At 50.1% G+C, this 27,768-nt stretch overlaps 1 protein-coding gene across 2 annotated transcripts in view; it reads right to left on the bottom strand.

Annotated features, from left to right (window-relative positions):
* The window catches only part of KSR1 (kinase suppressor of ras 1), a 162,458-nt gene extending 139,446 nt beyond the window's left edge, over nt 1–23,012 (bottom strand). Inside the window, exon 1 of one of the 2 annotated variants that reach the window (XM_088828702.1) lies at nt 22,436–23,012. In XM_088828702.1, the coding sequence (XP_088684828.1) occupies nt 22,436–22,666 (231 nt within the window). In that variant the 5' untranslated portion in view covers nt 22,667–23,012. The remainder of the gene's footprint in view (nt 1–22,435) is intronic. The other variant, XM_055401595.2, reaches the window with a different exon arrangement.
* Between the last annotated feature and the right edge of the window lie 4,756 nt (nt 23,013–27,768).

Here is a 27,768-nt window from a genome sequence, read left to right as displayed (position 1 = left end):
CCAAATCCCAGTGCCTACATTCACATACCATTTCTTTGGCTGTACTAGGTCTTCACTGCTGCTTGAGGGCTTCCTCTAGTTGCAGCGAGCGGGGGCTATTCTTACTTGTGGTGCTTGGGCTTGCGGGGGCTATTCTTACTTGTGGTGCTTGGGCTTCTCATTGCCGTGGCTTCTCTGGTTACGGAGCACAGGCTCTAGGCACGTGGGCTCAGTAGTTGTTGTGCATGGGCTTAGTTGCCCTGCAGGACATGGGATCTTAGCTCCCTGACCAGGGATTAAACCTGTGTCCTCTGCATTGGCACACTCACATAACTTTATTTAACTTGCATCTGAGGAATCTAAATAATGGGTTCCTGGTACCTGCAGCCCAGTGCCCAGCTCCATCTAAGCCTCAGCAACCCAGAGAGACAGACCAGCCTTCTCTCTGTTGGTGTTTGAGGGCAAGATCTGTGTCTGCAAACTCAGGAAGAGCCAAGGAGCCAAACCACCCCAGGCCAGGGTCTCCCCACATGCTATCCGCCTGTACCCTAAGGCACCTGCATACACAAATAAACCCCAGCTCTCCCCAGGCGTCCCACCTGACTTTTGACCTACTTTAAGCCAAGCAGCGCTAATGTAGTTCCAATTCAAAAAATTAGTATTGTAGATTACAGATCTAAGCTTGCATTATCTATTTTCAGCTTTTGGAAATAGTCTTGACCCTCACGTCAGAGCAGTACTACTTTATCATCAGCACCATTAGTAATATGTACACTTTTTTCCTAAGCAGTGGGAAAGTGTTGTCACACTGAACCCTCCTAACTATTCTGAGAGAAATTACTTACTACCCCAGGACATGCTTTTGAACTGTGGTGTTGGAGAAGACTCTTGAGAGTCCCTTGGACTGCAAAGAGATCCAACCAGTCCATCCTAAAGGAGATCAGTCCTGGGTGTTCATTGATGTTGAAGCTGAAACTCCAATACTTTGGCCACTAGATGCGAAGAGCTGACTCATTTGAAAAGACCCTGATGCTGGGAAAGATTGAGGGCAGGAGGAGAAGGGGACGAGAGGACGAGATGGTTGGATGGCATCACCGCCTCAATGGACATGGGTTTGGGTGAACTCTGGGAGTTGGTGATGGACAGGGAGTCCTGGCGTGCTGTGGTTCATGGGGTCGCAAAGAGTCAGACACGACTGAGCAACTGAACTGAACCAGGACATAAGTCAGGAAGATCCCCTGGAGAAGAGAATGGCTACCCATTCCAGTATTCTTGCCTGGAGAATCCCATGGGCAGAGGAGCCTAGCAGGTTACAGTCCATGAGGTCACAAAAAGTTGGACACAACTGAGTGACTAACACTTCCAGGACGTAAGTATTGCATTAGCCAAAAAGTTTGTTCAGGTTTTGACCAATCCAATGGTATCATACATACCAAGTGCAGCATGCTTTCATTGGCTACAGTGAGGTACATATGTGCTATGAACTTACATTATGATTGCTATTAGTTTCATCCACGAAAGACAGAATTAGAGGTGAAAGGGATCTCAGAGAACATCAGTCAGTGCAAATCAAGGATTCAGTCCAATATCTCTGGTATATCTGACCAGAATAAAACAAAACAAAAAAGCCAAGGGATAGAATGTCCACAGCACGAACTAAAGGAGTGATGAGAACTGGTTCAGTCAAAGCTTGTCTCATTTTGTAAACTGACATCAGAGGATTATTACAACTGGAATCACAGAAGCCTGTGTGGCCCACAACAAACTGTGGGAAATTCTTCAAGAGATGGGAATACCAGACCACCTTCCCTGTCTCCTGAGAAATCTGTGTGCAGGTCAAGAAGCAACAGTTAGAATCAGACATGGAACAACAGACTCGTTCAAATTTGGGAAAGGAGTACATTGCATATTGTCTGTATATTGTCACCCTGATTATTTAACTTATATGCAGAATACATCATGCGAAATGCCATGATGACTCATAAGCTGGGATAAATGTTGCTGGGAGAAATATCAACAACCTCAGAGATACAGATACTACTACTCTAATGGCAGAAAGGGAAGAGGGGCTAAAGAGCCTCTTGATGAAGGTGAAAGAAGAGAGTGAAAAAGCTGACTTAAAACTCAACATTCAGAAAACTAAGATCATGGCATCTAGTCCCACCACCTCAAGGCAAAATAAAAAGTAGAAACAGTAACAGATTTTATTTTCTTGGCTCCAAAATCACTGCAATGGTGACTCCAGCCCTGAAATTAAAAGATATTTACTCTTTTGAAAAAAAAGCTATGACAAATCTAGACAGAGTATTAAAATGCAAAGACATCACTTTGCCAGCAAAGATCTGTTATAGCCAAAGCTTTGGTTTTTCCAGTAGTTATGTACAAGTATGAGAGTTGGACCATAAAGAAGGCTCAGCACCAAAGAACTGATGCTTTCAAATTGTGGTGCCAGGGAAGACTCTTGAGAGTCCCTTGGCTGTTAGATCAAACCAGTCAATCCTAAAGGAAATCAACCCTGAATATTCACTGGAAGGACTGATGCTGAAGCTCCAATACTATGGCCACCTGATGCGAAGAGCCAACTCACTGTCCCTGATTCTGGGAAAGATTGAGGGCAGGAGGAGAAACGGTGACAGAGGATGAGATGGTTGGGTGGCATCACCGACTCAATGGACATGAATTTCAGCAAACTCTGGGAGATAGTGAAGGACAGAAAAGCCTAGAGTGCTGCAGTTCATGGGGTCACAAAGAGTTGGACATAACTTAGCAACTGAACAACAATAACAATTACAGAAGCCTGGGGCACACCCAGCATCATTCTGGTAGACACAAAAGAACACACACACACATACAAAGAGATGGTTCTCACTCTTGACAGGTGGTATTACAATCACTCCAATTTTCCCAAACTAGAAAATTACTCAAAGGATCCTACTGTGCTCTGACAGGCAAGCTGCACGAGGCTTTGGCAGTTTCCTTTATAACTTACTTTGCTCATTGTTTCATTCATTTGAATACTATGATTCCAGTCTACTCTATTTAGCTATTGAGGATGTATCAGTGAACAAAGCAGATAAAAATCCCTACCCTTCTGGAAATTTCATTCTCAAGAGGGGAGATGGCAATCAAGAGGGAAACCCATACAACGTATGTGAAAGGGGAAAATGCAGTGGGCAGGGGTCAGACAGATGGGAGTGTGGTCAGAGAAGGGTGGCGGGGTGGGGTTGGGTCCTGTGGGCATCTGGGGAAGGGCATTCCAAGAGAGACAAAGGCTGCAGGGTAATGCTGGGGCTGCCTGGCTGTTCAATAACAGGAAGGAGGCCAGTAGGGTTGGGGCAGAGGGAGCCATGGGGGAGAAGGAAAGAAACCAGGACCCTGACTTTTGCTTTTACACCAAGTGGAATTGGACAGTCATTGAGGGTTCTCAGCAGACACTTGACAAGAGCTGACTAACGTCTTTTAAGAGAAGTTTGTATCATTTAATCTTTCCCTGAACTTCTTATCAAGATCTTATTTAGGTTGAGGTCTAACCCAACACAGGTACGTGCGTGCGCGCGCGCGCGCACACACACACACACACACACACACACACACACACACACACGACACCCCCCACCGGCCAGTAGAGAATGTCACCTGACCCTGATGCCCCCAGCCACACAGCTCACCCCAAACGCCCGCATTCGGTCCGCCATTCCATCAGCCAGTGACCGGGACACTCCGATGGCATGGGGGCCTCACCACACCGGTGCTTGCACAAGGCTCAGGGATCAGGGTCGCTTTTCTCTCCTGCGCTCACAGTTCACGCCCCACAGAAGCCCTGCCTCCTTCCAAGCAGAACCCACCCCATGGGAACCCAGGAGAAACCCCCAGCAGAGCCCTGGGGTGACCACCTTTGCAGGGAAGCCTGAAAGGCAGTCATCTTGAAGGGAAGGAGGGGGCTGAGCAGAAAAAAAAAGAAAGCCAGGGGCGAGCCAGCACACAGTGCTTGTATTACTTACTGTGAGCAAAGCTTGTTCCATGCACTTTATGCACTTACTCATTTAATCCTCACAGCAGCCCCCACAAGGTCTTCTGATTGTCCCCATTATACAGATGGGAAAACTGACACCCAGAGAGGTAAACTTGCCCAAGGTTAGAAACAGTCCATGGCACAGCCACGAGGATTCAAACCCAGGCTGTCTGACTCCGGAGGCCACATTTCATCCCCTGCACTGGATGGTCCTTCCACTGATTCACATCATTTCTCTAGAAACGTCGGGAGGTTCATTTAGCGCTGATCACAATATACGCTCATTGATTCCTCAGTACTTAGTATGTGTCAAGCACTGTACTAGGCCCTGAAGCTTCTGGATAAAAGGGTCAAACACAGTCTTTGTCCTGAAAGAAACAGGAAATCCTTCCTTTAAAGCAAAAGTGTGCTAGTCATCCTTCTTGGAGGACCGGAGGCTGTCCCTGAGCATTTGGTGTGGCATGCAGAGGGGCTGCCAAGCGGAGAGGCTAGGGCACTCCACTCCAGGAGGGAAGAGCAGGGAGGGGGGAGGGGAAGGCAGAGGGGCGTCCTGGGTGCAGTTTTCACCACGTAGCCTGATTCAGCACCTCTCCCCCAATGAATGCATGATGCCACAGAAAACGCCAAGGTGTGGGCGCTATAACCAGCTAGACTCCTATCTGAACCTCACCTCTGTCCCCATGGCGCTTCCCTGGTGGTTCAGATGGTAAAGAATCTGCCTGCAATGCGGTAAGACCCAGGTTCGATCCCTGGGTCAGGAAGATCCTCTGGGGAAGGGAATGGCAATCTGCTCCAGTATTCTTGTCTGGAGAATTCCATGTACAGAGGAGCCTGGCGAGCTAGAATCCATGGGGTCGAAAAGAGTCGGACACAACTGAATGACTAACACTTCTGTCCCCATGGGTGTGACCTCAGGAGGCTAAACCACCTCCACCCACCTCTCTGGGCCTCAGCTCCCCCCTGTGCAATGCAGGTGAGACCTACACCCACCCCTGGGGAGCTGGAAGGTCTGGCAGTTACAGCATTCTCTGTGCTAAGAGCCTAGAACAGCGAGCACCCAGTAAACATTTGCTCTGGTCACAAATGTCCTCCTCACCACCACATCACCATCCAGACAGCCAGAGAACTTTGCACAGAATGTGGCCAGTGAGGCTGTAAGTGGTTGTCAATATCTGCGCTCAGGTCTCCCTGAGCCCACCACTGACTTCCTGGGCAGCACCACCGGCAGTGTTTGTTCCATGAGTATAAACACCCACAGCAGTGGTTCTCCTTTCTGGAAGGCCCCTCACCCAGCGGGCCTCGCAGCCAAGACTGGGTGCTCCCTCGAAGACTGGATCTCAACTCGGGGCCATCAGGTCGGGCAGACGTGGGGAGACCTCTGGGTGCCAGGCAGGCTGTGCCCACAGGGACTGCTTGCTAGAAACAGCACTTCCCTCAGGAGGGGTGGCGGCTTCTCAGCAGACTCCACGAAGGCCCTGAGGGAAAAGCTGTGGGACCACAGTCTGATGTTTATTCCAGAAGGTGTGAGTTTTGCATCACAGCTCCTGGCAAGCCTTTGATCCGGGGGCACTGAGAAGGGAGGGCTGAGCAGTCTTAGTGCGCTGGGGGCTGAGGGAGTGGGGTGGGGTTGCAGGGTTCTCTGGTCAAGTCCACCAGTATCTGTGCCTCTGGTGTGGCAGGCACACAAATATTCATTACTTTAATAAACAAATGAATGAAAATAATAATGATACAATAAAAATTTTCCAAAAATACTTCCCCCCACCACACACAACTCATTTCTCTTCTAGTTTTTTCCATCTGCAGACAGAGTTTTACAATTTACATAACTACAAAGGCTGCATACGTGCAGTTCTGTACCCTTCATGTTTTCCCTTAACATAACATAAACGCAGTCATGTTTCTGCCCAGCCTTCATAATTAACAGTTGTGTGTGTTAACTGCCCATGGTGTGCTGTGTACCACTACCTTCTCGCCACTGGACAGCTACCTTATTTGTTTGTTTTCTGTATTACGGATAATGCAAATACCCTCATAAATGTTGCTTTTCTCTTCTACTGAATGACTGCCTTAGGAAAGCTCCCTTGGAAGGAGGGACCGACTTCAAGAGGAGCTGCTGGCCTGGGGTTACAGATGAGCAGAGTAATACCAGGAGGTGCAGGCGTGATCTGCCCCCACAGGGATCCAGCAAATGCTGTGGAATGAATGGAATCAACTCGCCCAAGTGACGCATCCTTAGTGGGTGGCAGGGCCACAGGGGGCCCCAGCCAGGACCCCACCACCCACCTACACGGTCAGAAGGTCAACAACAAGACTTTTTATAGGAGGTGAGTGAGGACCAACCCCCAAACTCCAACTTTTAATAAGAAATAAGGGTTGACAACAAGGACCTACCGTAAAGCACAGGGAACTCTGCTCAGTGTTACGTGGCAGCCTGAATGGGAGGGAAGTCTAGGGGAGAATGGACACATGGATATACATGGCTGAGTCCCTTCGCTGTTCACCTGAAACTATCACAGTGTTAATCGGCTATACTCCAAAACAAAATTAAAAAATTTCTTAAAAAGAAAGGAGTGTTGAGTTTCAAAATTCCTTTGATTCTACTGGATGGAGGGTGGGCCTGCCGAGAAGCCCACATGCCACCTTGGAACCCTTCACAAACGTCTGTTCTCATCACCCTTTTCCCCCTTGCTCCTAGATGCCAGACTCAAGGTCACCTGAGGGCAGGTGGCACCTGAGGGCTGCACCACTTGGGCATTTCTCAGGCACCTCGAAGCCTCACCCAGCCCCAGCACACCAGGCCCACTCCCTCTACCTCTGCACTTGTTAGACTCAGCTTCCAAAGCTCCTCCCCAGATACATCCCCAAGGAGGCCATCTCACCCTGCTGAGATCTTAAATACTACTTTTTCCGTGAAACCATCCTGACCCTTCCTTTAAATTATACCACTCCTCACCTTGGCCATCTTCCTGTTTTCATTTTTTTCCATAGCACACTCACCATTTAACAAACAATGTATTTCCCTCATTCACTTATTGTGAATGTCTCCTTCTAACAGTCAAAACCCAAGTTCCACAGAGCTGACAGTTTTGCCCGTTTTGTTCACTTACTTCCCAGTTTAGAAGAATGACCAGCCTAGAGTGGGTGCCCAACTCAGAGTGGGTGCTAATTAAATACCTGTTGAAAAAACCAAGAATAATAAAATGTATTGACAGATTCTTTCTCTGTGTCAGGGATTGTGCTTGACATGACTCATCTCACTCACCATGAGCAATTCTATTATAATCTCCACTTTACAGATGAGGAAACTATTGCTCAGACAGGTTAAGTAATCTGCCCAAAGACACGCAGCTTACCCAGGAAGGGAGGAGAGTGTACATCCATGCCGAACAACAGGACCTGTGCTCTCACCTACTTCAGGGTGCCGCTCACTCACTCAGCCTTTCCTCCAAATACAGAGGCAGCCCATGAACCAGCAGATCTTTCTAGAATGAGGACAAGCACCATTCTGTGATTGAAATGGGGAAGAGAAGGCAGGAGCCCAGACAGAGGACCACAGGAGGCCACTCACTTGGGCTCCACTTCCCCAGGGGAACAGCATGTCTGAGTTTTGGAACACAGGCACTGTCTGGCAGCTACAGGGTGACCAGGGGGGCCTGTTTGCTGTGACAAGTGGAACTGGGGCTTTGACAAGACAGATGCTAAGAAAACAAATCCTGCCAGACCAGGAAACTGCTTAAACCAAACAGGGCTAGAGAGGAAGTTTAGTTTAAGCTGTTAGATGCCTGAGACAAGGTCTGGTCATTTGAGGCCACCTAAGTCTTTTTCGATGGACATGAGTTTGAGTGAACTCCGGGTGTTGGTGATGGACAGGGAGGCCTGGCGTGATGTGATTCATGGGGTCACAAAGAGTCGGACATGACTGAGTGACTGAACTGAACTGAAGTCTTTTTCTGAGAATAGTCAGAAACCCCTCCGGCTTAGGGACCACAAAAGGTGGGGGAGGGTACACGTGAAGTGGGGCCAACGAGCCAGTTTCCATCAGTCACATGGCAACTCACAGCCCTCCTGGCTGCACACAGGTATGGCAAGTAACAGCCTCTTTGGTTTTTGGTTTCTTTTCATTTTTCTTCTTTTTTTTTTTTAGAACTACTTCCTAAAACTCTCAAAATTGTCAAAGATGCAGCTGTAAGACTAGCCCAGCGCTTTGTCTCAAATGCTCACCTCTCCTCCTAAACCACCAGGCCAACCACAACAGAGAAGGTTTCCTGTCCCCTAAAAGGCAAGTTTCCATTCACTGATGGATTCTTCCTTGCCCTGCTCAGTCCCCTTGGCCACGATGAGTCAGGGCCACCAGGGGTAAATCTCCCCAGGGATTTGTCACCTCCTTTCTCCTAAGATTCGCCAACATTTAAAATATAACCCTGCCTGCATGTCATCCCCACCAGGCACCAGTGTTGCCCAGTGCTAACAAGTAACATTATACTTTCTAACCAGATCGCTTCAAAACAGAGGGCAAAGGACACCCCTAGTGATCCAGTGGTTAAGACTCCAAACTGACTGCCAATGCAGGGGGCACGAGTTTGATCCCAGGTCAGGGAACTAAGATCCCACATGCCATGTAGTGTGGCCAAAAGATTTTTTAAAAAGAAAGAGAGAAGCCAAGTTCATCTGAAATGGAATCGGGGAAGAGCCTTCGCTCTGAACACACCTCCCCCCCCCACTCCCCCGCAGGATGCTTTTCTCTCCATCTTTGTCCTCAACAAGGAGCACCCACCTCTGAAAATCTGCTAATCTGGACCCTGATGCCGTGGTCATCTCATCCTGCTCACAACTTCGAGGTAATCCCATCCAAATGGCATGGAAAAGGAGAGATTTTCAGACCCTTTTCCACATAGTATTATTGCTTTCAAAATTCTGAGCATTGCCAGAGCTGAGCTCTCTCTGTTCCAGACAAGGTCCAAGGTCAAGCAGTTTTCTGAGGGGTGCAGTGAAATGCACACAGGTGTAAAATCAGGCAATTCCAGATCTGAACCCCACCTCCACTGATTACTGTGACCTTGGGCATTGCTTCCGCAGCCACGAAGTTGGCTCACGAGTTGCCTCCAAACAAAATGGCAGCCAAGATCTTCTACCAGGTCCATTTCCTGGAACTGCCACAGGGTCACAGCTCACTAGGTGTATACAGTCTATGCTGTCCCAAAGTTTGGGATACCCTCTCTTTGCCCTGCCCTAAGAGAAGAAAGGGCTTCCCTGGTACCTCAGCTGGTAAAGAATCTGCCTGCAATGCAGAAGACCCTGGTTCGATTCCTGGGTCAGGAAGATCCCCTGGAGAAGGGATAGGCTACCCATTCCAGTGTTCTCGGGCTTCCCTGGTGGTTCAGATAGTAAAGAATCCATCTACAATGCAGGAGACCTGGGTTCGATCTCTGGGTTGGGAAGATCCCCTGGAGAAGGGAACAGCTACCCATTCCAGTATTCTTGCCTGAAGAATCCCCATGGACAGAGGAGCCTGGCGGGCTACAGTCCATGGGGTTGCAAAGAGTCAGACACGACTGAGCGACTAAGCACAGCCTACAGTACAAGAGAAGAAAACAATGACAAGCACAGAGCCCGCAAGGCTTCATTTCCAATGAGAGTCACAAATCAGGGAAGACTGGGTCAGGGCAAAGCAGCATGGTAAACAGGGGCTTTCCCACGACTATTTCTCGGGCTTGTTTCCCATAAGTGCTGCCTAGCTACTCATACCTGATACGGGCAGCCCCACTTCTGAGCTGGCAACCTCAGTCCTCAGGGCCCCTTCCCTGGCAGGCTGAGACTGCCAGGCCTGACAGCAGACAACTGAGTTTCAGTTGCCACGGTGAAGGCTTGCAGCCCAGAGCCCGACTTGGTTCAAATCAAGAAACATTTCCCGAGTCCCTGCACATCTCAGGATGCAGAGATGAATCAGCCAGGCAGTACAATGGGCCTCCATTCACACCTCACTGGCACCTTCTATTGGGTTACTCATCTACAAACTCCGCTGCCAAGCTAACTTTCTCATCCACTCTTACATCCTACAACAGTGCCTAGCACATAACTGGAGCAGGCACAACTATTGGATGAATTAGTGCCTTAATTCTTGACCACGGCCCAACTTGAGGAAAACGGCCCAAGGGACCTCCCTGAGGTCATGGCAGACCACAGCCCTCATGGACCACCACTTCCCACTGTGCCCAGGCAGGCTGGCCTCCTTTCTGGTCCTTGAACACAACAAGTTCACTTCTGCTTCAGGGCTCTTGCACATGCTAGTCCCTCTGCCTGGAATACTCTTCCCCCAAGTTTTCACAAGCCCATGCCCTCTCAAATTTTAACACTCAGCTCAAACCTTCTCTGGGAAGGAAGCTTTCCTGATGACCCCATCTAAAGCAGCAGCCTTTTAGGAACTTCCTGGTGGTCCAGTGGTTCAGACTCTGCGCTTCCAATGCAGAGGGCCTGGGTCCAATCCCTGGTCGGGAAAATAAGATCCCACATGCTTCAGGGTGCCACCAAAAGATAAAACTAAACTAATAATAATAAAGCAGCCTTCTCCCCATCCCATCAATCTAACCCATTCACAGTGTTCTTTTCCTGAGTCTTCCTGTCTCTATCTGTTGACTTTTTATTTTTCTCTTTCCATTAAAGGAACCACTCTGTCTTCTTCCCTGCTCTTTTCCCAGTACCTAAAACCAAACAGAGTACATGCTCAATAAAGAGTCAGTGAATGAATGGGCAGAAGACAGTAGATAGAAATAAAGAGCAAATTCAAGATAGGGAATGACTGGCACACTTTAAATGTCCTACAATTTTATTTGGCAATTATAACTCAATAAAGATGCTTCTTAAAAGAGGAAAATGGGAAATTATTTAACAAGGCCCCAAAAAAAGGTCAGGTAGGTAGGAGAAGAAAGGCACAGAGATCAATAAGAATTGCAAAGGAAAAAAAAATGAGCTTTTCAACCAAGAATACATTTAAGAGAGCTATCGTACAAAAAGCAGAAACTGGAGGACAGTTTTGCAACTCCCATCACAAAAAGTATCCATGCTCTTTGACCCAGTAATTCCATTCCTGGGAATTATCCCAAGGAAATGAATTCAGAATAGGAACAAAAATAAAGAGGTGCCTGTACAAAGATGATTCCAGCCACGGTGTTTATAAGAGCAGGAATCTGGAAACAACCGAAATGTCCCAAAACAGGGGAAATGTTTTGGTAAATTACAGCATACCCACTGGGTGAAATAGCATGCACTGATTAAAATGATGGAAAGGAAGATAACAGAGACATGTGGACAAGTGTTTTAGAATAATGCTAAGTGAGCGGAGGTGAATGAAAATACTGAATCCCTTCTAAGTATCGTCCAGCACACCTTCTGTATCTCAACAACATCTCTCGAGAGTCTAAAATAAAGCTATCCTTATCTCCTTTTAATTTTTTATTTATGTTTAAAATATTTGTATTTATTTGGCTGCACTGGATCTTAGTTGCCACACCTAGCATCTGCGATCTTAGCTGCAGCTTGCAGGATCTTTTCATCGCAGCATGCAAATTCTTAGTTGTGGTATGTGGGATCTAGTTCCCTGACCAGGGATGGAACCTGGGCCCCCTGTATTGAAAGTGTGAGGTCTTAGCCACTGGAACACCAAGGAAGTCCCTCTTAACGCCTTTTAAGGAACAAGAAAACTGAGGTTCACAGAGCTAAGGAACTGGCCGTGCGGGTCACAGAGCTAGCAAGGAATTACCAGTCAGGAGGCTACTGGGGCCTTCTCCCCCAGAGCCCAGGCACACCCTGAAGTCCTGAGGCAGCCCTCAATGACCTACTGTGTGTCCAAGACCATCCTTTCCCACGATAACATCATGACTGCGTTTGGGAGGCCGAACTCGGAGATCTGAAGCAGCTGGCCAAAAGCAACAGGCTGAGAGACACTTGTGAGAATACAGCCCAAACAAAACAAAATGAAAGCAACAGAGAAAACCACCTCTGCTGGGGGCAAGAGACCACAGAGAACAGAAACGTAAGAGTGGCCGGCAAGACCAGGCTTCAGCAGGACCATGCAGAGCCACAGGAAGAACCACAAAGCTTAAGGAAGCCCCTCAGCGGGTCCTGGATCTCATTTTTTGGCCAGAACCGTAGAGATGAGGATCTGCCAGGATCTCCTTGGAGACGCGGGCTGCATGTACTCGCTGACGCTCCTCCCGGGGTGCACGCATTGGCGCTCCGTAAGTATTGGCTGAAATACACTCATGTAATCATGTGCGGATAAAGCAATGAGGAAAAGTAGAAGAGGAGATACTAGGATACGGAGAAGAGTGGCTGGAAGTTGGGAGTCGCAGTGTGACTGCAGGGTCAGTCTTGGGCAGGGCTGTGGAAGTACTCCCACAAGGCCATGGCCATTCCCTGATTCTGCCATGTGAGAGCAGCTTTCAGTGCATTGGGAGCTTCCGTTTACAGAACGAGATGACCTGCCTGTCATGTGAGGGCCGCCAGGAGCCACACTAAGCTTCAGGGGAAATTTGTAAATGGTTATTTTCTGGGGAAAGGTACAGAGATTCCACCCAGCCTGCTGGGGTCCGCATATCACTGCCTGGAGGCAGAAGGCTGGACCAGAAGACTTCTGCTTCCTTGACACTAACTGCCCCGCGCCACCACCATTTTCAACAGGCTTATTCGAGTGTAAACACCATAGACGATTCAAGACTGGGAGAAGCCGGTTATTGCTGTAGTGGGGGGATTCCTGCACAGGGGTTCACTGTACCATTCTCCAGACTTTTGTACATGTGTGAACATTCCCATAATCAAACTGAAAATATATGTATAAACTTGGGACTTCCCTGGCAGTCCAGTGGATAAGACTGTGCCTCTACTGCAGCAGGCACCGGTTTCATCCACCATCGGGAAACTAAGATCCCATGCCACATGGCCAAAAAAGTACAAATTTATATATATATATACATAAATTTTATATCTATCAAATGCAGGCATTTCACCTAAAGAATCACCAAGGGCCTGACCAGGGTTTGGGGGCAGCCCTCTGGAGCCAAACAAAAGACACAGATCTTTAAAAAAATGATTCTCTGCTAACAGATTTTCTAGGTGGATGTGGAGTTCACAAACACAAGTCAGGTAGCACCAGCAGGTAATTAAGACGATCTGGGTTCAAGTCACAGCTTAGTCTCTCCTTGGCTCTATGACTCTGGGCAAGTCACTTAACCATTCCATACCTCAGTTTCTTCATCCGTAAAATGGGAATGACAGTAGACTCTTCCTCACAAGGTCATTGGGAGGAGTACAGGCCGCATAAAACTCCTAAGAAGGGGGCCGGGCCTGGAGTAAGCTCTCAGTAAATGTCAGCTATTGCGACACATCCCTTTTGTAACACGTATAGATATTCATTTTGAAAACCACATATCCATTTGATCAGTTACCTGGAGAAAATGAAAAGGGGCGGACCCGGCCCTCTGGGCCCTCCAGCCGCAGTACAGGAGTTGTGTGTCTGTCTCTCGCACCCAGAGTGGCCCCAGCCGGCCCGGGGCCTCTGCTGGCCAAGGGGTTAGAGAGCTCCTCCTTTCACAGAGCCAGCACCAGAAACAGGAAGCTGCTTCCTTTCCTTTCCATTCTGAGCGAGCATTTCCTTTTTTGTTTTAAAAAGCATTCCTCAGTCTGCAGCCCAGCCCTTCCCCTGCCCTCTGCAGTCCCAGGCTCAAACACACTCACAGACAACTGCATTTCTTCTGGACTGTTTTCTGCCCACCATGGCGGGGGGGGGGTGGGGTCAGGAGGTTCCTGGCAGACCCCAAATGAACATGTCCTGGGCACCAGGCTAACTGGCCAGCGGGCCTAGGAGGAGGCAGGACTCAACAACTCCAGACCTACAGACCTCTCTGGGTACATCTTCCTCATCTTGTTGGGAGGATTAAGTGAAATCTGTCTCTATGCAGATAGTGTGGCGTGCCCAGAACACAACCTGTCTCCCTTCGAAAAGTACCTCCCACGACAAAAGGTAACTTTGCACAGGTAGATAAGTGGACGAGGTCACCAGCCTCTCCTCAACCGCCCCAATTTTAGCTGGAACCTCAAATGGGAGCCCAGTATCATAAAATCAACAGTAGGTGAAACTACACCTACCATTTCTCGTCTCCTTCCCTGCTCCTGCTTCGTGGACTATGTTCAAGGAGGTGGCTGATGGGGCCCATTCTCAGCTACTTGAAACTTGCTTTCATGAGAGCATCACACAGAATATAGTATAGGAAAGGCTGCATGAAGCCCTTTCAAGGGTCCCGGACTGGGAGGAGGAGATAGTGCCCTATATGTGCCCCATGCGTGAGAACACACAGGTCACTTTTTATACATTTTGGTTTGCTTTTTTTATTTGCAGTGCCACGAGGCTTGTGGGATCTTAGTTCCTGGGTCCATGGTAGTGAAAGCTCTGAGTCCTAATTACTGGACCACCAGGGAACTCTCGGGTCACTTATTTCTGACCAGCAAAACTCTGCACCATGAGTGAAGTTGCTTCCACTAATCCATATCCAAACCCAATCCAAATGAACAGGCTAAACTGGGACTCAATACCTCCAGGTGCCTTGTCAAAGAAAAGCCCCACCACTCTATAAGCAGCTTATCACAACAGCTTTGCAGAAAGCAAAACCCTCATGATCAATATATTACAGATTGAAGTCTACAGTTTATGCTGTATGAAAAGTTCTTTTTCCTAACCATGGCTGGTCTCTTCTACATAATGCATTATGCTTTCTCCCCTGGCTCTGATTTAAATTTTAAACACAATTCTTAATTCACTCTTGCAATTATTCTAAGGTGGAAAAATGAAAGAGGGGAGAAAAATGGCAAGCAAACAGGATGACTTCAGCTCCATTATTGTCAAAGGCAATCCTCCCTGTTAAAACACACTATTGCCCGCCAAGGCTAGAACGACAGAGAAATACAGATGTATATAAATAGGCAGGTTTTGCACGTGGCGGCAATTTGAATCAAGACTTTTTCAATGCAGAGGGAAACAATTGTGCCTGGAAATGAATGACAAAGCGTTTTTGATCCCAGCATCCATCCCCAAGGTATGCTTCTGGAACAGGGCAGAAAGTCAAACAGACACAAAGACACTGGATTCAAAGGCTGAATCTTCTGGAAGCAAAACAGTAAACCCTGTACAATGTATCATGGTACAGAATGCAAAATCATCACAAATTTAGGACATAAACACAACCCTTAGAGGAGAAAAGGTTCACCCGCCCAAGTCCTAGAGGATCTTTCAGTCGAAGGATGAGAAGCCCTTGAAAGTACAGTCAGGTCAGGTTCAAAGACTCAAGACAGGCCATCAAGGCTGAGCCAGTCCATCAGGCAAGCTGGCTTTCAGAAAAGGTCCCACCTACTGGACACCCCAGACAAATCCCCAAGAACCTCTCCAGTACCCAGGGTGCCTAAGATACTGAGATGGGACTGGAAAAGCAAACCCGTTGGCTTCCTCTCGCAGGAAACTCCTTGAGGTCGAGGATCCCTTCCCATCCCCCCACCCCCAACACAGGAGGGTGGGGTGGCAGACTGCCGTCTGCGGTTGGTCAAGGTGGCATAACATCTCACCTCAGGGCATGAGCTCTCGGCTCTGACTCCCACTCAGTGCTCCTGCATAACCACCCGTCTCCCCTCTACTCTTGTTCAGGTTAATAGCCTAATCTGTGTTCCTAGCAAGTCACTTTCCCTTTGGGCACTCAGTTTCCTCACCTGCAGATGAGAGGGCTGGACCAGATGGGAATTTCAAGATCCTTAGGAGTTCACAACTCTGCTAAATCAACCCCACAACCAAGGCACCCAAATAGGACTGATCAATATTTGTGCTGGTGATGAAACCAAGCTTACAGTTCTGTAAGGTGCCTTTCATGAGCCTCAAGTGATGAAAGCCTCTCCATGGGGCCCCAACATCTAGCTCCCGCTCTGCTGCCTGGGAGCAACGAAAGATCCCTTTTCTAAATGGTCAGCCCAGGGCAGCCCTTGCTACGGGAAACCACAAAATGAGAACCCACAATCCTTGACCCAGCACCCAGAACCTCAGTCATGGGGGCCATGTCCTGTCTCCTGTTCACACTCCTTGCCCTCAGGGTGGACACATATCCAGTGGCAAAGAGGTAAATGCATGAAGGCTGCCATTTTGTAAATCTTAGCACTCCTGCTGGGGAGCAGGGTGGGAGAAACATATCAGGCCCTAAAGATTTCAAAGAACAGGGCTGATGTTAAATGTGTTCATATACTTTGACCCAGCAAATTCTACTTCTAGGAATGCACTCAGGCACTCACTGCAGCAAGGTTTATCACAGCAAGACACGGAAACAGCCCGAATGGTGACAAGTGGGGACGGGCTCAGTGAACTGATATGATCACGGGAGACAGTCACGATTAATGATGGTGCATATCTGTGCGGACTGGAACAGACAGAAGACATTTACAAGACAATGAGCATGGTGAGCTCCATGAATACGTCTCTGTATATTTGTATACAGATGCAGAGGATTAAAACACTGGAAGAATAAACTGCCAAATGTTGATAAGAATTAACTCTGAGGGACCTCCCTGGTGGTCTAGTGGTTAAGAATCTGCCTACCAATGCAGAGGACATAGATGTGATCCCTGCTCAAGGATCACGGGACAAATAAGCCTGTGCACCACCACTCCTGAAGCCCACATGCTCCAGAGCTTGGGCTCCCCAACAGGAGACTCCCCAGCAACAAGAAGCCCACTCGCTGCAACTAGAGAAAGCCCGAGAGCAGCAATGAGGACGCAGAGCAGCCAAAAGTAGATGAATAAATAAAAAAGGATTTAACTCTGAGAGGTGGCATTATGGGTGGTTTTTATTCTTTATTTTCATCTGTATTTTCTTTTCGATAGTGAGCATATATCACTAGGTGTATTTTAGAACACTTTAATAAATTGGAAAGTTAAAGAACGTCGTGCTTACCAGAGGAATTATGCAGTGAGGATAAAGCAGGTATCCATTAAAACAATGACAAGTAAGATGATCTCGAGGCAGCTTCTCATTTCTCAGAATGAGACTAGCATTGAGCAATTGCATCACAGCGCACTGGTGGGGACCTTTCTTTGAGGATGTGCCAGGCCGCACTTTAGGGAAGCTCGAGCTCAGAGGGTGCGCAGCCTGGCGCGGCCACCAGAAGGCCCGGTCATCTGGAACTGGGCCACCAAGTGCCCCCGGGCCGGCCCTTTGCATTACCGGCCACTTCCTTGGGCTCGGCAGTCACAACTCTGACAAGAAACCCCGCCCCCACCCACTATGGTTTCTAGAAGCAGTCGTGAAGTTCAGAACATGAGTTCTGAAGACTAGTCAGGCCAAGTTCCACCGCCTACTAACTCTGTCTCTCAGTGCCTCTGAGCCGCAACGTCCTTATCTGCAGAATGGAGAGAAAACCTTGCAGGGTCCCCAGGAGCCTTAAATGGGGAACACATGCCAAGAGCCTAGCACAGGGCAGGTGACCGAGAGGGTGTCTCTTTCCACTGTAAGGAACGGGATCCCTCCACTGCGAGGAAACCCTGCCCCTCACTAGGCTCTAGGGCCCTTCCCATAACCCAGAAGGCACCTCAGCACAGCTTTCCCTTTGAACTGAGTGTAGAAGTTTCCCATCAGCCTATTCTGAAAGCACGTCCGTCGTTTTTCAAACCCACAGCTGGGAAAGACATGGCCACAGGCACTGGCCATGTTACCTCCCACCACCGCCATCACCACTGCAGACACTGCCACCAAGCACCACAACCCGTGCAGCCCCTCTCGAGACTACAGTGGCCCAGCAGGCCCAGAATAGTGGTGGGGAATGCAGCTTTCCCGGATTTTGAGCTAACCTGGCGGGGGAGGGAGGCACTCCCATCACTGTCTCCAGGCAGCAAACCAGAGGTCTCCTGGCACCTGGGCTAACTTGTCTTCTGCAGAAGACATGGGTTCTATCCCTGGGTCGGGAAGATCCCCTGGAGGAGGAAATGGCAACTCACTCCAGTATTCTTGCCTGGGAAATCCCATGACTAGAGGAGCCTAGGGGGCTACAGTCGGTGGGGTCACAGAGTCGGCACGACGGAGCCCACGACACAACAAGGGCACAAGCAGAGAAATGCCACACGCCGAGGCAGGGGCTGGGTGGGGAAACGGAAGCTGTGCCAGGGATGTGTGACGTGGACAAGTCACCACCAAGACTCTGGGGATATTTCCCAGAAAAGTAGGAGTTGGACTGGCCAACCGTCCAGTCATATTCCCAATTCTGAAGCGATTTCAGCAGGCTGCAGTAATGGAGTCAGTCCTGCTCACCTGCCTGGCTTCCCCATTAGTCTGAGAATGTCCCCAAACACCAGGAAAACAGCCTACCTACTTCAGAATCCTTGCCGGGGTGGCGGCAATGAGCAGGTCAGCAGGCAAACCAGTAATAACCGCAGGTTTGTTGAGTGAATGCACATCCATGCACACCCTAAGGACCAGTTCTGTGAGGACCCAAGGCATCCTCTCCTTTCCTGGCAGTTCCACCATCCAGATGCCCCAGGGGGCTGGGGAGGGGTCCCACAGGGGAGAGCTCAGGCCCTCCACACAGGGTTTTGACCTCTGACCTCTGCCACGGCAGGGCTGAGTGAAGGGCAAGGCCCAGTGGGGACCCCTTGCTCCAGGTCAGCTTGCATACGAGGGACTTTTCTCCATAAGACCACCAGCTGGGACCTGCCTGGTGGTCCCGCGGTTAAGAATCCACTTGCCAGGGCAGGGGACACGGGTTCCTTCCCTGATCTGCAAAGATCCCACAAGCTGGAGCAACTAACCCCGGGTAGCACAACTACCGAGCCCGCACCAGCTGGCAACAGCAGAAGCCACCACGACAAGAAGCCCACACGCCACAATCAGGAGTAGCCTCTGCTACTAAGAAACTAACAAAGCCCGCGTGCAGCAACGAGGACCCAGCGCCACCAAAACTAAAACAAATGTTTTTTTAAAAAGAACAGCAGATGGGAAGACTCCTCGGGGTGGTAAGTCCTGCCTCTGAAAAGAACCAGGAGGCTGGCACGAAAAGGCAAAGTTACAAGGTCCATAAAACGAGAATCTTCACGAGACGCCCTGCTCACCCCACGGCCCAGCCCAGACCCGGCCCAAAGATGCACAAATGAGGGAATGAACTGGTGTGGGCTGCGAGGCCAGCCGGGTGTCCCTTTGTGAGCACGTCTGGGGAACGAGAACGTTCTATCTTGCTCAGTTCTCAGCCCCTGAGGAGGGCCTGGTGGAGACCGGGTGCCATGTTCTGCTGGGATCTTCAAAGTCACCTCCCTACTTCTGTTTACCGATGCAGACTCTAGGTTCAGATTTTATCTCCCTCCTCATTTCACATCGAGGGAAAAAAAAAAAAAACAATATGTGTGTGGTGAAGTCTGATGGATTTCCAGGAAATCTTCGGAGATTGAGAAGGGTCCGGCACACTGACTGACAGGGAGGAGGCAGACAAGGTAACCTTGGCTCCTTCCACTTGTTTGGATCCTAAGTGGACCACTGCGCGGAGGAAGGAAAGGCAGCCAGGCAGACTGAAACTTACACATCATCCGACCTGCAATAAGGCACCAGCAGTTGGGCCCCGGTTCAGGACTTGCCGGGGCTTCTCACTGAATGCTTATTTAACAAGGGCCAGGGTGGGCTGGAGTTCCTTGGATTCTGGGAGAAGTCTGGCGTGCTTACGTAAGCCAAGCCCACTTTTTTCAAAAGCCAGGAATCTAATGTTGCAAGTCCAGTCTCTGGGGGCCCTGGCCTGGTATGTGAGAGGAGCCTACAGAACAGGAAAGAAAGCCAAAATGGACATCACCACTGCCCCGCGTGACCTCACCACGGGCTTCGGAGCTGTCTCTTGGCCTGTGTCACCCACCTCTAGGGAACAAGAGCCAGCTGTCAAAGGGCCTTCTTCCCAAATGTGGCCCGTGGCATGAATGCACTGGATCCTCAATAGGAAAATTTATGGGTAGAATCTCTTGGTAGAAAGCATAAGGACACAGACACACAAGAGGTTGCAGGTTTAAGTAGTCTTGGCCCATTTTACAGATGGGGAAGCCTGAGGTTCAGAAGTCATGGGACTTACTATCCAAGGTCAGATAGACAGACCCTGATTTCCAAGCCTCAGGCTTTCCACCTACCACACTGCCCTCAAAGGTCAGGATTCTTTGAGTAACAAACTTTCCCCCTATTTTATCAGTTTGGTACATCTAGATTTCAGAACCATTCTTACTCAGGGGTATTCTTACACAGGGGTGTGTATAACAAATGTTTGATTCCACCCAACTGAGGCTCCTTCATAGACCACAGCATTGAGAACTACAAGAGCCCACAGAGACCTCTCCACCCACCCTGTTCAGGTAAGGAGGCAAGGCCTAGGAAGCTAGATCCTGGGGTCGAAAGTCCCATCCCCCAAACAGCCCGGGTCTCGCCTTTTCAGGGAAGAGCGTGGACCTGAAGCCACAACACAGCAGAGAAGACGGGGAGCTGGGTATTTGTTCCAATTCCTGCTATCAATCCCCTTTGGGCCTTGGGATGGGTTTTTGGCTGCCAGAGCTGATTATCCAATAAACGCTCAGGAGGCAGGTCACTGAATAAACCACCGCAGAGACCTAAATACAGGATGTTCTAGGGTGTCCTGATGCCATTCCTTGGTCAAAATGAGTGACTTTGGGAGGCAGGGTACCAAGAAGGCAAGGTGCCATTTCCAGAAAAATCACCCATCATTCTCCCGGGTCCCCTCTTCGAACTAGGAGCATTTCAGAGCAACCTGGGGGAGTGAGGGGGGACAATCCAAGAGAAGCCAACAGAAGACAACCTCTTATCCCAACAACACAGCGGTCCAACCAGACACATGCTGCTGGACAAGGACCCCCTCCTCCCAGAACGGAGCCACACAGGCCCCCTATTGTGTCGGTTTAAAAACTGAACTTTGCTGGGCAAACACACCCGGCTGTGTTCAAGAAACCAGTTTCTCTTCGCCACTTGGAAAACAGCAGCATGCATGCAGGAGGGACAGTTGTGGGGGCGGGGGTGCTGGTCGGTTTGTTTTTTAAGCCAAGCCCTGGTCAGCACTGCTATAGCAACTGAAACAAAAATAATAATAGCCAGCACTGATTATATCCTTCCAATGTCCCTGGATTTGTCACTTTTAAGAAAATAAAACTGAAGGAAAGAAGTTTACCCCGAGCATTTTAGATCAAATAGGGCTTCAGGCTTCTGGTGCACACAGAGGATGGGGTCTGGTTATCATGGCCACAAATCACCCGCTGGCCCTAAGGTGGCTGGCAGAGGCAATCAGCAATAAGAGGGTGTGGAGGGTTTGGGATGAAGAGTTAAGGTTCTAATAAAACAAAACATCTCCAGATCTGCAGAAGGCTAGATGTGATCAAGCAAGGTGGAAAGAGGCCCGTTCTTCAAAACAGGGTAGCTATTAATACCAAGTGGTGCCTGGAATTTCACAGCTTTCCCAGCCTCTGGACAAAAGCAAGTTGGAAACGCACTAGTTTCCCTCTATTGTGTATGACAGGAGAGGGAGAGACCGCCCTCCACCCCCTTCTAAGAACGCAATAACCCTCTTGGTTGATTCTTCCAAACCCTTTTAATACTGGACTTCCCAGCTATCACTTGAGAGAGCAGGGACCGCATGTCTTATTTCTTCTTTACACTGGAGGCTGTCTCCACTAGAACCCCTTAAATGTGTCATTTTCCCATCGAAGGTTTTGATCCTCAGCATAATCATTTCTAAACCAAAGTTCAGTAGGGGGAAGGGGGGGCGGTGTCGGTAGGTTATTACATTTTGAGCAGTGGAACGCTGTGGCAGTGCGAAAGAGACGCACTCAAGGCAAAAATGCAGTTTCAGCAAACACTTTGATAAGCGGCAGACAAGACCCTGGAGGAGAGGAAAGGAAGAGACAAGAGAGTCTGGGGCGTGCGGGGAGGGCAGAGACGAAGGGCCTGCGCTCACACTTCAGGGGGCCCTCCTCCCGCCCCGTCACCCCAGCCCACAGCGGCTGGGCTCCGTCACCCAGGGAAAAGTCCACCATGTGACTCAGTGGGAGAATGAGTCCTGCGGCCCGGCGCGCTGGCAATGCGGTGGCGGCGGAGGGGATGTCCGCGCAGCCCACCCCGCCGCGGGCCCCTGCACCCTCCCTCGCAGGTCGCACCACGCCCCTCCCCCCAATCCCGCCCAAGGTGAACGGGGCTGGTCCCGGGTCCTCGGGCCGCCGCGCCAGCGAGTGGGAGAGCGAGAGGAAGCCGCAAAGGAGGTGACCGGGCTCAAGGATGCAACTGGGGAAGGAGTGAACTGGAGCCGCGAAGGAGGTGTTGGGGCGCTTCCCGAGGCGCGGACCCCTGCCTCAGCAAACCCAGCGCGGGCTCCCCGATTCTCCGGCGTCGCGGCCCCTTACCTCCAGGGTCCGGATCTCCTGCTGGGTGAGGTCGTTGGACACGGCGCACTTGGTGCGCAGCCCGCGCAGGCTGCCGATGGAGATGTCGATGAGCTTCTGGAGCTGCCCGCACTGCTGCAGCGCCCGGCTGGCCGCGGCCCCGGCGCCCCCATCCGCGCCCGCCGCGTCCCCCCCGCCGCCGCCCTCCTTCTTCTCCCCCATCGCCGCCGCGCGCAGCGCCGCTCTATCCATGCCTCGGCATCGGGGCCGCGGGGTGGCCGAGGCGGCGGAGCCCGGGGGCGCGGGCGCCTCGAAAGGGAATCCTCGAGCCGCGAGGGCTGGACCAAGAGCGCCCCTCGGCGCTGCGGAAGCTGGGACGCGAGGACCGCCCGGCCGCCGAGTCCGCCCGCCCAGCCGCGGCGGCAAAGCGAAAGCCGCGGCGACCCGACGGCTGAGGCTCGCGGAGCCTTTAAGCGGCAGCGGGGGCCGGGTCAGAGCGGCTGGGCATGCTGGGACTTGTAGTCCCCGCTGCGCACCTGCCGCCGCCCGCGCCCTCGGGGTCCCCGCGGGCGCCGGCACCCGGCGGTCCCGGCCTTCCCCTCCGCGGCGGGCACAGGCCGCGCGGGAGCGCCCCGCCTCTGCGCCCCCGGAGGGTCTGCTGAGCACCGGCTCCTCCCTTGGCGCCAGGATCCCGAGGAGCCCCGTCTCCCCGCCCACCCCCGCCTGCTCCCCATCCCTCCTCCTCGCTGGGGGCTTCCCACAGCCCCCCGGATGAGGCGAGGTGGAGCCGACGGCCGTTAGACGGGAGGAGGGTTCGCATCCTGCAGTTCCTCGACTTCAGCCGAACCCTGGAAGACAGGGAAGATTCAGAATCTCTGTGTGGGTTTAGGGGCCGCCATCTAGTGGGAAGGGGACTAAAGTACTTGTCCTGGCGGAGGTTCGCAGAGCCCAGGACTCCCGATTGTCTAGCCAGAGGAAGGGCTCAGGCTTGGAAAGACGCAGGACATTCTTCCAGATGCTGTTTACCCACCAACATAAAGGTCCCATCCCTCCACCACCTCAACCCAGCAGGCCAGGCCAGACACTGGGGGTGACAGTTGATTTGTTGTGCCTTTGGAAGTGCTCGAGAGCAATGAGACAGTCTGAGTTCAAGTAGTGTCGACCACTGCGTAGCCACTGGCTTGGTTGGCTCAATGGACCTGAGTCTGGGCAGATTTCTGGAGGTAGTGAAGGATAGGGAAGCCTGGCATGCTGCAGTCCATGGGGTCCCAAAGAGTCAAAAGCAACTGAGCCACTGAATAACAAACAACAACTGCCAAACTGTGACTTTAGGCAGTTAGCTCACCTTTGAGTGTCTGAGTTTCCCCATCAGTTAAATTGCAGTGATAATAGAGCCTATCTGATAGGGTTCGTGGGGCTTCTCAGGTGGCTCAGTGGTAAAGAATTCACCTGCCAGTACCAGAAATACCTGTTTAATCCCTGGGTTGGGAAGATCCCCTGGAAGAGGGAATGGCAACCCACTCCAGTATTCTTGCCTGGAAAATGCCATGGACAGAGGAGTCTGGCAGGCCCAAAGCCCAGGGGGTCACAAAGAGTCAGACACAACTGAGCACACATCCACAATATGGTTCACATGGTGTTGTTCAGTCACTCAGTCATGTCCAACTCTCTGCGACCCCATGGGCTGAAGCACGCCCGGATTCCCTGTCCCTCACCATCTCCCAGAGCCTGCTCAAACTCATGTCCATAGAGTCGGTGATGCCATCCCATCATCTCATCCTGTCATCCCCTTCTCCTCCTCATATGAAGAATGAGTTAATGTGTGTACAGAACCTGAATTGATAATTGCCACATGTGGGCACTAGATAAATGTTATCAATGGTTACTCTTCAACTTCAGGTCTTCTAACCATGGCCCCACACCTGAGCAGTGGGCACAGGCAAAATACTGCTCCTGGGCTGGTAGTTGTCTGTTTATGCTTTTCAGTGCCTTCTAACTCAGTATTAAAAACCCCCACCATACTCCCCCACCCTCTCCTCCCACCTCCTATGAGTTCCTGTGGGCTCTATTATCTACCTAAACTGAATAGACAAGACTCAGATCAAAGGCTCCACACATCCATACTTTCAACATCTGCCAACCAGAAGAAATCTCTCTCCTAAACTCCTTGGCTGCAGAAGCTGCTGGTTAAATATCTTGGTATCCTCTTTACAGAACCAAATCCAGAGCATGGCACACAGCAGGGGATCCATAAAGCTGTGCCATCCACTTCAACAGTTTTTCACACACGTCCTAGCCCCTGAAAGAGAAACTCTGTAACGGTGCTTCTCAAACTTGAGAGTGGATCAGAACCTCCTAGAGGGCTTCTTAATCTGCAGAATGATGAAACCCACTCACTGAGATTCTCGTTCAGTAGGTCGAGGATGAAGCTGGAGAATGTGCATTCTAACATGTTCTGGTGTGATGCTGATACCGCTGGTCTGGGAGCTGAACTTTGAGCATCTGGTTCACAGAGGAAGGTCATGGACCAGGAGAACTATCTCCAGGGAGGATCCATACCCAGGCTACAGTGGTTGGTTCAGAACCTTTGTTTGTTCAGCAGTCAGAGCTGCCAGGCTAGAGTGACTGGCTCTCTCTAGCTCAATTCACAAAAGATTTCCTGATAAATGCCTACTATGCAATTATATAAAGCTTGTAATTGGGGCCGGGTCAACACATTTTTCCACGGAGCCAGTTTATGTGGAAGCCATGTCCTGCGAAGGACCATTGCCAGCCTGTGGCATCCACGTCTATGGGGGCAGTGGTGTTAGGGCTGGAGACTGGACAAGCCCCAGATCCCTGGCTACTCTCCCATCAGGCCATGCAGCGGTCCCTCTTCTGTGGACACAGTCTTCCTTCTGGTTTGTGGAGAGCTCTCAGTAAGCCATGTGTTCCTTCCCAGTTCATCTCAGGCACACTCCAGCCTTCTCAACTGGGTTTACAGAACTGCCTCTTAGTGATACAGAATGCAAAGATTTCAAAACAATCCCTTCGTTCATCCTTTTAACATTCAATAAGTATTCAGTAAACCAGTCAATCCTAAAGGAAATCAACCCTGAACATTCATTGGAAGGACTGATGCTGAAGCTGCGGCTCCAGTACTTTGGCCTCCTGATGCAAAGAGCCAACTCATTGAAAAAGACTCTGATGCTAGGAAAGGTTGAAGGCAAAAGGAGAAAGGGGCGGCAGAGTATGAGATGGTAAGACAGCATCACTGATTCAACAGACATGAATCTGAGGAAACTGTGGGAGATTGTGAATGACAGGCAAAGTGGTGTGCTGAAGTCCATGGTGTTGCAAAGAGTCGGATATGACTTGATGGCTCAACAAGTGTCTACTTATGTGGCAGGCCCTGTTTTGGGCTCTGGGAAACAGTAGTGAACAAAGCAAAGATCTTTACCCTCTGGGAATTTATATTATGGTGAGAGAAGACAGAAAATAAATAAGGAGGATGCACAGTGTGTTAGGTGGTAACAGAGGCTGTGCACAGCATAAAGCCTGGAAGGGGACAAGGAGTGTCTTGTTTCAGAGCTGTCTTAGGAACTGGAGTTCTCAGTGTGGTCTCTGAATCGCTGCATGACCTTGGGCAAGTCTCTTAACTCAGAGCCCTGCTCCTCACTTGCAAGTTGGAGAGTCTGTGTTTTGAGGATGAACAGAGATAGTTATGTAAATGATGGTCACAAAGGAAGGGTTCCACGTATTTTTGTTTTTCCAATAAGTAAATTCACAATAAATTCCTTCTTCACTTTCCAGAGTGTGTCTCCTGTAGTGAGATGAATTCATCATCTCTCAGATGTTTGTGTTAATCTTTTAACATTTTTTCAATTTTTTTAAAATTTATTTGGCCTCATGGGGTCTTAGTTGCAGCTGCAGGATCTTCGCTTGGGGCATTCAAACTCTTAATTGTGGCATGTGGGATTTAGTTCCCTGACCTCGGATCAAACCCAGGACTCCTGCATTGGGAGCATAGAGTCATAGCCACTGGACCACCAGGGAAGTCCCCGTCTATCAGGTGTTGATTCTTAGGTTTGGCTTCGGCTCTTGAAACTTTTTATGTGACTCCCTCAATGCAAAAACTTTGCCTCATCTCTCCTCTTACCCCTCTGCCGCAGGACACTGTTGGCAGCACTCTAAGTTTCCCCAGCTTGGACTCCCCTACCTACATCTCAACACCCCAGCAGCCGTGCAAGCACGTTCATGAATAGACCAACAAACAAGAAAAACCAAGTCTTTATTCACGTGGAACAAATGTGAGAATGAAGACCGCTAATTAACAAGTCAACAAATATATTGCCAAAATAAATTCGCAGAATGATAAGTGCTATGAAGGGGGAGAAAGCGAACAGTGATAGCAAGTTCCCAGGGGATGAAGTGCTTCATTAGATGAAGTGGCCAAAGTAGTACTATCTGAAGGATCACTGAACTGAGACCTAAATAAAGAAAAGGAACCAGCCAGCTGGAGCTCTCAGAAAGGGGCATTCTAGGCAATGGGAACACCACATGCAAAGGCCCTCAGGAAGGAACACACTGGCACACTCTAGGAACAGAATGAAGGCCAGGGTGGCTACAGCGTGGTGTGGGAGCAAAACAGGGGTTAGCGATGACGTGGGAATGCTGGCGAGAGGTCAGATAAAGGAAGACATGGGCAGGAAGTGTGGATTTTTCTCTAAGTCTTTGTTAGTCCTAGTGTGGTCCAAGAGTACTGCATCGCCTGGGAGCTTGTTAGCAATGCAGTCTCCCCACCCCAGAGCAAATGAATTACAACCTGGATTTTAGCAAGAGCCCCACGTGACTTGAATGGATTTTAAAGTTTTGGAAGCATAGCTCTCTAAGTACGTGGAAGGAAAACCACATTCCTTGAGAGGTGTTTTAAGAGCTTCCTCTAGGGGTGGAACTTCCCTGGTGGTCCAGTAGCTAAGACTCCGTGCTCCCAATTCGGAGGGTCTGGGTTCGATCCTTGGTCAGGGAACTACAACCCACATGCAGCAACTAAAGATCCCACACACCAAAACTAAGACCCAGTGCAGCCTAATAAATATTTTTCTAAAGAAAAAACTCCTCTGGGGAGTTCCCTGGTGGCATAGTGGTTAGGATTCTGGGCTTTCACTGCTGTGGCCTGGATCCAATCCCTGATCCGGGAACTAAGATCCCAGAAACCCGAGGCAGGGCCAAATAAAATTAAAATTCCTATGGCCACCACACGGAGAGTGGATGGTCAAGAGGCAGGGGCAGAAGCAGAGATGCTGAGTTTGATACTGCTTCAACAGTCTGGATGAGGTGTGGGAGCAGGAGCAGGAGTAGGGAGGGAGAGGAGG

Source organism: Moschus berezovskii, chromosome 20 (assembly GCF_049115385.1).
Source record: "Moschus berezovskii isolate FMDL1 chromosome 20, NW_MosBer_1.0, whole genome shotgun sequence".
NCBI lineage: Eukaryota > Metazoa > Chordata > Mammalia > Artiodactyla > Moschidae > Moschus > Moschus berezovskii.
The sequence above is the reverse complement of the archived record's forward strand: the minus strand, read 5'-3'. Positions and strand labels throughout refer to the sequence as shown.